This window comes from Annulohypoxylon truncatum (genome assembly GCF_022578515.1).
Source record: "Annulohypoxylon truncatum strain CBS 140777 unplaced genomic scaffold F4807scaffold_9, whole genome shotgun sequence".
In the NCBI taxonomy this organism is placed as follows: Eukaryota; Fungi; Ascomycota; class Sordariomycetes; order Xylariales; family Hypoxylaceae; genus Annulohypoxylon; species Annulohypoxylon truncatum.
The window spans coordinates 682,602-695,326 of record NW_025953795.1 but is presented as its reverse complement, the minus strand read 5'-3'; the positions used below and the strand labels follow the sequence as shown (position 1 = coordinate 695,326).

Below are 12,725 nucleotides of genomic sequence, written 5' to 3'. Positions count from 1 at the left end.
GTCATATCATAGCGGTAAGGTTGTATGTTGATGGTGCACCTACAGATCCTTTTTTTTTTCTCCTCTTCGGCACCTGTACGCTACTGGTACTGGACGATCAGCATCAAAAATTCACCAGTTCAAACCCTCTGGTAGGTAAGACTACTTCATAAAATCATCCAATTTTCCTTATCGTCTGCAGTGAAAAGGGATAAAACATAAGGGTCCAATATGGACCGTTGCCTTCAAAATCTCCTTGCAAGCTTGTAGCCTAACCCACTGGCTGTAAGCTCAATGGTTTACCTATCTCTAACCACGCGGGCCTACCATGGCACGCGAAGCTCATCTGTCAACCGTCGCCCCTCCTGTTACATTCAAACCATCTAGCATGATTTCATCACCATCCTGTCTCCGATTAACGCGGGAGCCAAGTTCTAAACCTTCGGAATCCTCTCTATCAGGCTCAGAGCCAAGGGCTTCCCATTTCATTCCCATCGCGGCAAGGAATGAAATCGCACCAGCAGCGAGTATGATGGTGAAACAACCCTTGAGGGCTTCGGTAGTTGCAACCGTGACCATGAGTCGTATCTCCGTCGAATTCCTGCTGTTTAAAACAGGGGAGTCGACGCCTGCGAGCAGTTCAAGCATTTCGTTGTCCGAGAATGAGGAACCCACGTCACCGTCTCCAAAGGATTTCTTCAGAGACTGGAGCCCTATGCCCTGGTAGATCATCCCGGCAATAGAGAGCGACACCGCGATGCCACCCCAATGTGCCATGTTGCTGAGCAGCGCGGCATCCAAACGGTCTTTTGTGTTGGATAGGGTGACCCAGCACACTGGTATGGCTAATTGCCAGAGAACGCCAAGGCCAGCGGCGACGACAGATTCGAATCCCATCACAGATGACTCAGACGTCTCGATACTGAGCGTTTGGAATAAACCACCGCCAACTAGGAGGAGAATAGAGCCCAAGACGAAAAGTGGCTTGTAGAAGTGGAAGGCGCATAGCAGAGCGCTGCTTATGATGACGGCGGCGATGAAGATGCATACAAGAGGTAAAAGGCGGGTCGCGGCGTCAAACGGGCCCAGGCCTCGGTTGAAGGCAAAATAGATAGGCAAGTAGTAGAGCGCAGCACCGTATGCTGCAGCGGCGGAGATCGTGCATATCCAGGCCAGCAGTATCGTTCGGTTGGTAAAGAGCGAAAATGGAGACACGATGCGGGCAGCGGGTGTGGTGCCAATGCTGTACGCTTGCTGAATCACATATAGAAACACAGCAAAGGTAAATGCGCTCCAGGCAGCAATGGCATCTCTGGCTCCGAAAACCCCTGCAGATCCCAGAAATGTGCAACTGAGCGGGAAGAGGAAGCACACTACCATGTGTAGAGTCATTCCGAACATGTCGAAATCCCTCTTTTTGGCAACCCTTACCTCCTCATTCATTATGTTAAGCCAGGGCAAGAAAAGAGCCTGGAGTATCAGGCTGATGGAGCATAACGGAATCACTAGTATGAATGCCTGATAATGTTAATTATTATCTTCTGTCTATCCAGTTAGGGAGCAGTTGGTAATTGCACTCACCCAGCGCCATGTAATTTGTTCGGTGCCGGCGGCGAAAGCACCACCTGCAGTCAAACTCAGCGTTGTTACACTTACAGAGACATTTGAAGTCCCAAGGAACAGGAGGCGAACCCATAGTTGGGCCTAAAACTAGACCGACGACGAAACAAGCGCCCATAGATACATTCACAACTGCGAGCTCTTGAGGACAACAGAGCATGGCATTGAAGCTTGACGTACTTTGATTACTGTCAGAAAACAATCATTCCGGGGAAAGGTTAGGTAGCTTACGCTTGGTAGATGATGCTTGTGCCCAAAGCCGACAGCAAACGGCCGAGAACAACAAACTGGAAAGCAGGAGCGCCCGCGGACATGGCGGCCCCCGCCATCATCCATAGTATAGACGTAAGACACATAATCTTGAAGTGCCTATACTTCAACATCTTGTACCCGAAGGGAATAAAGGCGATACTGGAGACGGAATAGCTAAGTGCGACCCAGGGCAAAGTCCCTAAACCTCCGAAAGCTTTATAGATAGAAGGCTGGATATTTGCAACATTGCCGATGTCGTATCCTGATTGGTCTCTAGGTCAGTTTATAGCGACGCAAGATTCTTAAGTGTAACGCAGGGACTTGCCATGGACTAGACTCAATATGCCGTTCGCAATAAGCAAGGCTTTCCATTTCCATTCTGGTATATTGTCCCTACGATCGAGAGTATCTGCAATTTCATTGAATTCGGAATTATGAGTCTGTTGCGTGTGGGAGTTCTCCGTATTCCCCGGAATACCAAGTGCTGGAGGCGGGTGTGGGCTGGACATATTGTGATGATGCGATGTTTTTGTGTCCTTATCTTCAATATGATTCCAGGCCAAGGTGTTCGTCATGGAAGAAGGATTGTGTTGAACAGCACCGAGATTCATATCAGCAGGACTAGCAGTCTTCGATGGCGATTGATAGCCATGCTGGCGGTTCGAATCCATTTTGTTAGATTGTCGACCTATGACGGACGATTGTGTGGCACCACGACTCGATGGATCAGAAGATAAATTCTTGGAGGGCTTATACTTATTTCGACTTGACTCTGATGAGCTGGAATGCTTGGTAGGCACCATAGTGATGATTTATCAATATGGATGTTCGTTATAAAGAGTCTTGTACCAAATGACGTTTGAGAGAAGATGTATGGTCGAAAAGAGCTCCAAACTTCTGGATACCCCCCAAAGAAGTATATCGCTGTCTAGACAGTTATCGTAGCTCTTGCGCATGGAGGGTTCATTTAAGATAACAGTGAAAGAACACCCGGGAGATGATGATCCTAAGAAGACGAATGGAAGTAACAGCGGAGACTTATGGGACTATGACCTTTGAAATACTGAGAAGGGACGATGAAGTCGTGCCAAGCTCCAACGTTAAACTTATGTATGGTTACTGTGACTTCCAGATACATATCAATGCTCCAAGCAACCTAGTTTTGGAAGCGCTGTGACAACTAAATTCTACCTAGCCATTTCCTAGCGAATTGCCTCGTTCGCCTTTACGTCAACTCCATTAGCCTAGGATACTGATCCGCATACGACGTGTTGCAGTTCCAGCAAGTCTTTAGAGAATAATTGTTTCACGTGTAAACAACTTATCAATAGCTCTTCAGGTTCTTGCAATTGAGTTATGAAAAAAAACGAGATTGATTTACTTATATAACCAAGGGATTGGCTGGATACTGAGCTACCTATGTTGGTATTAAGGGGTAATCATAATCCAGTAACCGAACGATAACTCTTAGTTTTGTAGGTATTTCAGAGTCTTCCTTAAAATGGCCCAAGATACCTGTCTTAGACAAATCCAACTACCCATTACCTACATCACAACGTTCATAACAGATAGGCTGGCAATCCTCCCCGATCTACACTTACCGATGTTGATGAACACGGGTCATCATATCCGCCGAAAGTTATGGAGCATCGGCAAAGATGAACGGGCTCAAGGCTCGCGACCTCAGTGATATGATATCGCCGACTTAGCACGATACTACCTTTGCTGGCGAATTAGAGAAGATCGGACTTAGTGTGTCATTGGAATTGTTGATTCAGCTGTTTACAGCGTTTTGCGATTTGTCAGACATTCACAACTCCGAAAAAAGATACAGGTTCCCTTAGCAATCACAAATTTGTATACTTTCAATAGTCACCCCTTACCAATTCCAGAGGTAGGTATAAATTTTGAATCGTCTGCACAACTGTTCACTTGAGTATCCGATGTTAATTCGCCATAGATACATCAACCAAGAAGGACAGACGACGAAACTAACATCAGGTTCAAAATGACATTTTCCTACAACCAAAAGACTACTTGTGATGAACTTGTTAAAGATTTCGCGGCTGAAGTCAAAGGCAAGGTCATTCTAACCACTGGAGTATCGCCGAATAGTATCGGGGCCACATTTGTGGAAAGTCTTGCTCAGGCTGAGCCCGCACTGCTAATTTTAGCTGGCCGCAAGGTTGAGAAAGTTCAGCAGACGGCCAACGCGATTTCTCTTGCCCACCCAAATGTGAAGACTCGTATTCTTCAACTTGACCTGGGCTCCTTTGATGCCGTCCGCGAGGCCGCATCCACTGTGGATAGTTGGACTGACGTCCTTAATATCGACGTGCTTGTCAACAATGCCGGTATTATGGCAGTGGAATATGCCTTATCTCCGGATGGTTTCGAAACCCAGTTCGCTACTAATCATCTGGGCCATTTTCTGTTCACGAACTTGATCATGAACAAGATATTAACGTCCAAAGCCCCACGAATTGTCAACGTCAGCAGCGATGGCCATCGCTTGGGTCCGGTCCGCTGGTACGATTACAACTTTAGAGTACTATACCCCTTACGTTCTATACCGTTATGGAGAATCTGCTGACGCCATTTAGAATGAAGAGACGTACAACAAATGGCGTGCCTACGGTCAATCTAAGACCGCCAACATGCTGATGACCATTTCTATCGCCGAGAAACTAGGACCTCGAGTGCTCGCATATAGCCTACATCCCGGTGTCATTGAAACTAATCTTGGCTTACATATCGATTGGACCACCAGTGCTGATGGCTTGCGTATGGTATTCGCCTCGAGATGACAATTATGGACATCTAATCTAACCTTAACATCTTTGTAGGAGATCTAGATAAAGACCAGGGAAATAAGGAGGCTTGGACCGGATACATATACAAATCTACCCAGGAAGGAGCTGCGACGCATGCTTATGCAGCATTTAGTCCAAGTTTGAAAGGTAAAGATCCCAAGTTATATACTTCTCTCATAGGTACATATGCGACTAGCTAACCTCGTATTAGATCATAATGGCGCTTATTTACAGGATTGCCAAATTGCTGACCCTTGGGTTCATACAGTGAAGCCATGGGGTACCAGTCCTATCGAGGCTGAAAGACTATGGAAATTGAGCGAGAAGCTTGTGGGCCAGGAGTTCACTTATCCTCCCCCTGATTGCGAGCTGAAGAGCTCATGTAATCTTCTGAAGGGACATCTTTTACCACTGGTCACTATTATGCAGACACCAACTCCTTTCTCAAGTTTCATACGAAAGCAGAATTTACTTTAAAGTGAATTGAATCTAATTTTACCTAGTTATAGATGAATAATGACAACCCTCGTACAGAGAAGAATCTCGAATCTAGATTATATCTCAATCTAGAGCTAATTCATCTAAACCTCGGTGAAAAGAGGGAATTTTATGGTAGTTCTTCTAGGTGTAACTGATGATCTTGTTGTTAGAAATGAGCTTCTACCCAGTTCTTTAAAAATCGAGTACATATCGCGTTAAGCAGCTATTTCCTCACAGCTCCAGAATGCCCAGGTTTAATACCTACAAAACTGATGGATTTTATGGGCATTCATATAGTGCGATTAAACCTCTGACTTCCATCTACCGCCAATTTCACCAGGAGGCCAAGATAGCACGGTTTCAACGCTTCACACCAAGCCATATGATTCAGGGGTATCACGTGACCACCTTCTCCATGGTTGGTCTCATGCGCCCGCCCAAGGATAATGTCTCCTGACTGACTAACTGGTTTATAATAGGCGATGCCACATGAATCGTCGCACCCTTTACGTTCCAAGGGGAAAAGCCTCTAAAAGGTGACTATAGGTTTATAGCCGTCATATATCGAGTCTTGAAAGATTGGTTCCTGCTCCGCAGCAATATGATTCTACTATGCTATCTGGTCATTTAGGTAATGGTTTTTTATTTTATTTATTTATTTAATTTTTTTTGTGAGGGTTCGGTTCGCTTCCGATCTAACTGGTGAGATCATTCATTAATTCAGCCTGCCAATTTTCGCTTAATTCACGTATTCTTATATAACCTTTTCGTTTATTATCGATACTACCTCCCTCCATGCCGGCTATATGTAATTACGATTCTAATTTAAGAACACCTAGGTGCTCCATATGACTACTATCCTGCGGGGGACTGTGGCAAGGTCCCGAAAATGGATATATATCGTATCTCCTCATTTAGAATCGGAAATTCTAGTGACAGCACCGCTATGAGTCCAAAGAAAAGATAAATAGATACAAAAACCGGGCAACCACAAGTATAAGTTATTTCTCTGGTGGAAGACATGCATTTACTCCCTCTACTTAGTGTTGTTGCTCTACGGCTAACCTTGACAACGGGTGCTTACCATGAGGGGTTGAACACGCAATTGTAGGCTACAACACCTAATGAATACCAATTGCCCAGACAATACTTTTACTAAATAAACTATAGGAGAAGGGCCAATCTCAATAGATATTCCACCCCAAAATCCGAACCTCTGGTTGGATTAAAGAGAACGAGGAGCCCTTCAGGCGAAAAGAACCCTAGGATATTGACGTCCTCAGGGGCCAGCCCTTGCGCGGGGGATTTTGGGAGGCCACGGTATCAGTTTTCCGAATTCCAATTCAACAAGACGACTACAGAATCCGGGGATAGGGGCATGACACACTTTCAATTGCACGACGTGGTCAATAACGGAACTGCATTATGCACAACGCCATATCTACAGGATCCAGACGAGCCATTGTGGAATGAGTGCGATGAATATGATAATGCAGCAAGTCCGAAGACTACATTCCAATACGCGCCATCAACCAGGGAACTCGAGATCAATCAAATGTGGATATGTGAAGCCGAGAACAAGACTCATCCGTGAGTTTCATAAGATTCGTTTACTTGCATTAGAGAATAATTGAATGTGACGGAAAGCTAATGTGGAATTGGCATTTCTCCTATTTCTAGTCGTCCTTATTTTTCATCAGCGTCGATTGATCTTACCGAGCTACTTCAATGTGCCGAGGACGGCCAGCAAATGATATGTACTGCAGCAGATGAGCTGGCGCCCTCATTCACTGGCGAATATGTAACTCCAACTTGGTCTTCTGGCTCGGTGGACATAATCCCACCTTCCGAGAAGGAGCCTTCGGGTACTCCCTGGAATCCAACTCCTTGCATCGGTCCGTCTTTCAGTTACCCGAACTGGGATGTACAAGACTTTACTTACGAGGATGCTGGCGACCAAAGCTCCGTAAGCTTTCTCCTCAATAACCATGGTAATAATCGATCAACAAAATGCGCAGTCCCGGAAGGCGAATGGGCCAGTTGTGACAACTCGACCAATGTTCGGTTTAATGAAGAAACCGGAGAACTCTCAGTCAGTCAGACTTGGATTTGCAACGGAGGAGACCAATATCCAGAAAAGTATGGTATTTTCCACTTCGAACTGGGCTTCTCAGCTGATCTGACATGAAATCAGCGTAACATTTCGAGCTGTTGGTAGTGCGCCCATCGATATTGAATCGGTCAATTCGACTTATATCCAAGGGTCGCTAACGGAGCCCATTGAATTGACTCCGAATGTCGCACCAGAAGGAGTTAACCATCCAGGCTGCCTTGATACCTCTGAAACGCCATCGTGGATAGTAACCTCGTGGGAGTGGAATGAGAAGTGGCTTAACGGTTATAACTCAGGCAATTTGACTGTCACTTTTCATAACCCTGCGAACGGCTTCAGTCTCACCTGTACGGGAGACGGCGAGGAATTGAATCGCGATGGAAGATATGGTAACGAGAGATGGTGGGGATGCGCCTCGTCAACTTCTCCCTTTAGTGACTACAAGACTGACTCGTTGATCAAACTCAATCCTCTGACCCAGGTCTTCTCCATAGACCAACGATGGTATTGTAACGGTCACGGTGAAAATCTCCCGTATGCGCAACGAAAACTCTCCCCTTGGCAAGCAGAATCTAACTGGAACTAATAGCGCAAATTTCAAAGCAGTCGGGGATGTGAATACATCATTGGAATGCTTCTGGACAAACGAAACTTGGGCCAACTCATCCATCAAGACCTGCTATCAGACGGAGCTTCCCCTGGAGATCCAAGGAAATGTAATAGAGAAGACCGAGCTTGATAAAGACGTATTCTTCGAGCTAGCCCCTAGCGGGTATAGTTGCACCATCGCCTCCGTCCTCGCAACGCAGTGGCGGATAGGTTGGATGTCGGATTCGCTTTACACGAGCCCCACGTTTGCCGATGACTTCGAAACGAGAGGCCAATTTGGTATCACATTCCTCGCTCTAGCCGGCTACCAGGGCGTGAGTTATAAGGACATTTCTCTTACCCCCTTCATGCACACGAGCGAGCCTGGACGCTGGCACGACTGTAAGAATTACGAAACTGGGGAGGAAACGTCCGATGTTTGGGCACGCAACTCTCTCGACTGTAAATGGCAGCTCGATCTTGCCACAGGTTACTTCGCTATCAATCATACTTGGTTCTGCGATGATAAAGATCCCGAGCATCCGTAAGTTTGCCCCTTTTCATGATGCATTCTGCATACTTCACTTCAGGTCTAACGGCGGGAAATCTAGAATTATCTTTCAAGGTTCGGGAAGCAGATTCTATGACTTCTCTTGCTATGTTGATCGTCAGGGTGATGAGATCTCATGTAACCCCACCGGGTTGAATCCTCCGCCAGTGTTACCGACGTACTTATCCTGGAGAAGTGTTCCGGCTGCAGAGCTTAGAATCTGATTATGACTATCAGAGCAAGATATCTTACAAATACACCGTGCTTCTTTTCTATATTGGCTATTATCTGTTGTCAAGGCCATTCAATAGATCAATATTCTGTCAAATCAAGTTGTACATCTCGAAAGCCTTGGTGAAGTCAGTTGTTGAAATACAAGGAAAATTCATCACCGTAATTATCAGGAGTAATGCGCCATAACCCACCATAGCTACCGCCGACTAGCGCCGTGCTCTAGGGGCTTATTTGAAAATACAGTGTGAATAGAGTCTATTTCTCTGGATACACTGTAGACGAATTGTCGGCTTAGCGCTTTCTCGTACCTGAATTGGGGTTTAACAAGGTACCTACCTAGGTTCTAAGGTGCTCTGTAAAATGCCAACTTAGCGTCTAGCATCAAAGATATAGTAATCCATTTACCTGGGCAATAATACCAATGTAGATACCTACAGTATGGACATGAGCGGGAAGATCCTTGTTGGCTCACTTACCGTTTTAGGGACTCTGGAATTTCCTGATTGGCGAGCATTACTTGTGGCGCTATGCAGGACTAAACGTAGTGCTACAGTGTGGTATTTGTTCAATAGACACTGTAAAACACATCTTGAACTACAGGAGCGTTAGCAGTTCACAATGAAGACAATCGCGAATTGCAGGGTTCTAAACAGAAATCCAGAAAACATCGGAGTATTTTTTATTTCGTGAAAAGTTTTAGAATAAAGCATACATGAAAGCTATAGCCCTAAGGAATCACCAGAAGTTTATGATGAAAAGCCCGCAACGCCACGGGAACTAAAAGGGGGTGTGTCTCATGTCCTTTTCTGCTCATCACGTTCGTTGGAGTCTCTGTGAACTTCCATTGTGCGTATGAATCAAAGGTAAACCCTCCCTCTTCAATATGACCCTGACCTTCCATAACCACGACTGTGATTCCAGCTCCCCCTCCCTCGGCGTCCATCAGAGAGCCATGTCAGCGACAGTACCACGGCAAGTTTTACTGTGTGTAGTACACGATCGGGCCTGTGGTTCCGTTGACATAGTACTGTACCTGGGGCGTCTGTTGGGGTGCCTGCTGGGTGGTGGTGGCGACGTACGTAGGTTGGGCAACGTAACCCTGCTCCGCGACGTAGAACTGGGGAGGCGGGTTGGTCTGGTTTGCTGATGCGCCGGCCCAGAAAGGGGACTGGCTGGGGTAGCCTGTTTTTTTAGTTAGCTATGTCCGTATCGATGATAAATATTTTTTCACCTAGTAAAGGAACAAGGAGAAGGCACTTACACCATGATCCGGTGTTGCCCTGAGGAGGGGGAGGAACAGAGGGCGCCACGAGAGGAGGATTCACCCAGAGGTACGGCTGGTTCGAGTTCACGCCTGAAAAAGCGGCATTCTGGGGAGGCGCTTGGCCGGGAGCGCTTTGATTCTGGTCAATTTAAAACTCTAAGGATTATATATGTGTAATTATCAGTGTACTTACGAGCTCAGGATGTAGATAGGTCGCTGCTGTTGATGACCCATGGCGGCGGCGGCGTGAGGTCCGATAGGTGGAACGATGTGGGACACAACTCGAGGGTGGTATGTCTGCTGTTGGTTTCCGGGATGAGCTTCAGATGCGGCTGGATTGTTAGGTGTAGATTCCGCAGCAGGATCTTGGCCGGTCGCACCTGGGGTGTCGCAATTGCAAGCTCGGGGAGGTTGCGGGTCAGGTTCAGGTGCAGCTGCTGCCGGTGTCGCAGGCGGATTGGGAGGAGGACCGGGAGGAGGCGGTGCTGCAGCAGTATGTTCTGATTCAGAAGACGCTTGCTGTTGCTGTTGTTGTTGCTGTGTGTCGCCCGCGGTAAATGCGTAAGTTGTAGAAGAGGAGCCGTGGTTCACGGGGTGCTGAGACGTTGTACCGTCATTGTTCTGCACATCTGTCCAGTCAGCGAATCGAACTGCAGGTCGTCCTGTGGGTTTGGGAGGGCTCATGTTTCGCGTGATGCCAAGGCCGGAAATGGTTACAGTGGTGGATGTATCCACGCGCACGTTGAAATTTTCCGTTTGTGAAGGGTAAGTTGATGTGGAAGAAGTGGAAGAAGTAGACTGTGTGGGTGATAGTGGGGTGGCAGAGGGTTTGTGGGCACTTGCGCTAGCCGCCGTATTGGGGGGAGCAGACGCGGACGCGGACGCGTTGGTATTAGCCGAAGACTGTTGGGTGGAATTTTTGTCGTCCACTGTTGTGCTAGAGGAAGAAAAACTACTGCCCATGTCAGATGAGCTAGATGTAGAGCTTTCAGCTGCTCCTGGGCTAGGTGTGGTAGTGTGAGAAGCAGTAGCGCCGGCAGTCTGTCGATTAGTGACAGTGCTATCTCCCGATTGGTGCTGTGTGTCCTGAGCTTCGGAGGTAGTAGTACGGCCAGAAGGCTCCTCACCAGCATCTTGACCCGCGTTAGTGGAAGCCATCGTGTCGACAAACTGAGTCGAAATTTTCTTATTAATTTGCCATATGGTTAAGTTGGGGACATGTTAGATGCTCCGCTCTAAAGTCCCGAACCCATCTTGTTGTAATGGAAAATTTTCACATTCCTTGGTATATAGTGACTTAATATGTAATGGCAAAAGAAGAATTAGGCCAATAGTTCAGGGATTGTTACCTCGAATATAGGAGATAGGATGGAATTAGTCCACAGCAAACAGAAGCTCTAGCAGTACTCGATGTAACATGGATTCTCGATCATGTGTTACACTCCGAGTATCTCCAAGTATCATATCGTAGTACCTAGCAATCGTTAATGAGAAGCAAGGAGAAATTCTCAGAATGTCAGTTAAACCATACAACTTTCCGTCCTAGGTACTCTCGCAAAGGCATAACTATGACAAACATCAGGAAAAACTGGCAATTCATCATACGCAGTGACGTAAAAATATGGGATAAATCTCGATGAGAAACAATGATACTCATATCTAAATAGAGAGGAATTTACTTGCCAAGAATTCCGAGACTTTCCTAAATGTAGGGGCTGTGCAAATTAGTGAGTCAACGACAATGTGGTCTGTAGTCGCAGAACACAAAGGTGTTATCATCAACTTGCTCCAGGCGCCAGTTTCATTCCATCGTTATTGGGGTACCAGTGACTTCGTTCTTCATTCTTTAGTAATTATGGTACTAAGTATTAACGTCATAAATATGATATCCCCATCGCTCTAGCAGCCCTCGACATGATCTTCGTGTAACGCTAATAAGAGTGAAATCCCATCATGTTTATGAGTATGCCGTCTTTTTAGGATGAGCATTAGGATGCGGAATAGGCGCAGGAAGAGAGGGTGGTTCTGGAGCATAGTAACCCCTCACTTCCCTTAAGGGGTCGGGCCGAGGTGTCGGCATAGGTGCTGGCGGTGAATAGTATCCTGATATCTCTGGATTGTCCAGGCTCGTCTCGGGAGAGGACACACGTGCTGAAGAAGAAGCGACTGGCACTGGCTCTCGCGTTCCTATTGAACTCGCTATTGACGATCGAGGCGAGAATTCAACTCCCCTGAGTCCTTCATCTCCAGTCGGACCCGGGACAGGTTTTGCTCTTCTGCGAAATAACCCACACAGGTAGTCATTCGCCATTGGGGTAATCCGAAAAGAATGGATGAAATATGTCAAGCACGCGCCACCATTTCTGACAACGCTGTCACGCAAACACGGTCACAGGCAACCTATGGAATTTGTTAGTCCTTAAATTTAGTCACAGAACAAATAAGAGATACCTAGATATGTGTGCGCTCAACTTGAATGGAGTAGATGCTAAATGATGAATAATGAGTGACGTGTACGAATACGGCGATTCGGATGATGGAAGCCTCAAACGGCGGTAGAATGGTTTAAAATGAAGAAAAACATGAGTGAGGCACAGCAGCTGAAGCCTTGGAAGCAAACGCGAAATAGCATGGGAGAAAGCTGCAGCATCTGATTGGACCATCGAAGCAAAGGAATCTCTCATAATTGTTAGGTAGTGTTGCTATTTATACCAATCTTACAAGAGACTACTAACATTAATCATCCTGTTCATACTACTGGCTATGATGCATTCCAGTGCGTTTGGGACCCACCCTTATCTCCCCTAATCCGCCCCCACAGTTCTCGTGAAG

At 46.5% G+C, this 12,725-nt stretch overlaps 3 protein-coding genes across 3 annotated transcripts; 1 reads left to right on the top strand and 2 right to left on the bottom strand.

Moving 5' to 3' along the window:
• Positions 1–321: 321 nt before the first annotated feature.
• On the bottom strand, positions 322–2,522 carry F4807DRAFT_458535 (MFS general substrate transporter; the record flags this gene model as incomplete). The annotated part of the gene is made up of 5 exons (XM_048001221.1): positions 322–1,497; positions 1,561–1,604; positions 1,636–1,778; positions 1,831–2,113; positions 2,249–2,522. 5 exons carry the CDS (start codon positions 2,520–2,522, stop codon positions 322–324), a joined length of 1,920 nt encoding a protein of 639 aa, XP_047856159.1.
• Positions 2,523–5,981: 3,459 nt separating this feature from the next.
• Positions 5,982–8,792, top strand: F4807DRAFT_418509 (uncharacterized protein). Its single transcript, XM_047997325.1, has 6 exons — positions 5,982–6,251; positions 6,315–6,734; positions 6,825–7,283; positions 7,339–7,791; positions 7,847–8,389; positions 8,457–8,792. The coding sequence occupies exons 1-6, from the start codon at positions 6,166–6,168 to the stop codon at positions 8,617–8,619; spliced, it is 2,124 nt and encodes a 707-aa protein (XP_047856158.1). The 5' UTR covers positions 5,982–6,165; the 3' UTR covers positions 8,620–8,792.
• Positions 8,793–9,285: 493 nt separating this feature from the next.
• F4807DRAFT_396781 (uncharacterized protein) lies at positions 9,286–11,266 on the bottom strand. Its single transcript, XM_047995962.1, has 5 exons — positions 11,243–11,266; positions 10,737–11,026; positions 10,087–10,514; positions 9,891–10,024; positions 9,286–9,811 (listed from the first exon to the last, which is right to left on the bottom strand). The coding sequence occupies exons 2-5, from the start codon at positions 10,854–10,856 to the stop codon at positions 9,609–9,611; spliced, it is 885 nt and encodes a 294-aa protein (XP_047856157.1). The 5' UTR covers positions 10,857–11,026; positions 11,243–11,266; the 3' UTR covers positions 9,286–9,608.
• Between the last annotated feature and the right edge of the window lie 1,459 nt (positions 11,267–12,725).

Coding starts and splice junctions, on each gene's coding strand:
- F4807DRAFT_418509 (XM_047997325.1), top strand. CDS start 6,166: ATGCATTTACTCCCTCTACTTAGTGTTGTTGCTCTACGGCTAACCTTG. Junction 6,735..6,824: donor GCCGAGAACAAGACTCATCC/GTGAGTTTCATA, acceptor TCCTATTTCTAG/TCGTCCTTATTTTTCATCAG. Junction 7,792..7,846: donor GGTCACGGTGAAAATCTCCC/GTATGCGCAACG, acceptor TGGAACTAATAG/CGCAAATTTCAAAGCAGTCG.
- F4807DRAFT_396781 (XM_047995962.1), bottom strand. CDS start 10,856: ATGGGCAGTAGTTTTTCTTCCTCTAGCACAACAGTGGACGACAAAAAT. Junction 10,515..10,736: donor CCCCCAATACGGCGGCTAGC/GCAAGTGCCCAC, acceptor ACAGATGTGCAG/AACAATGACGGTACAACGTC. Junction 9,812..9,890: donor GGGCAACACCGGATCATGGT/GTAAGTGCCTTC, acceptor CTAAAAAAACAG/GCTACCCCAGCCAGTCCCCT.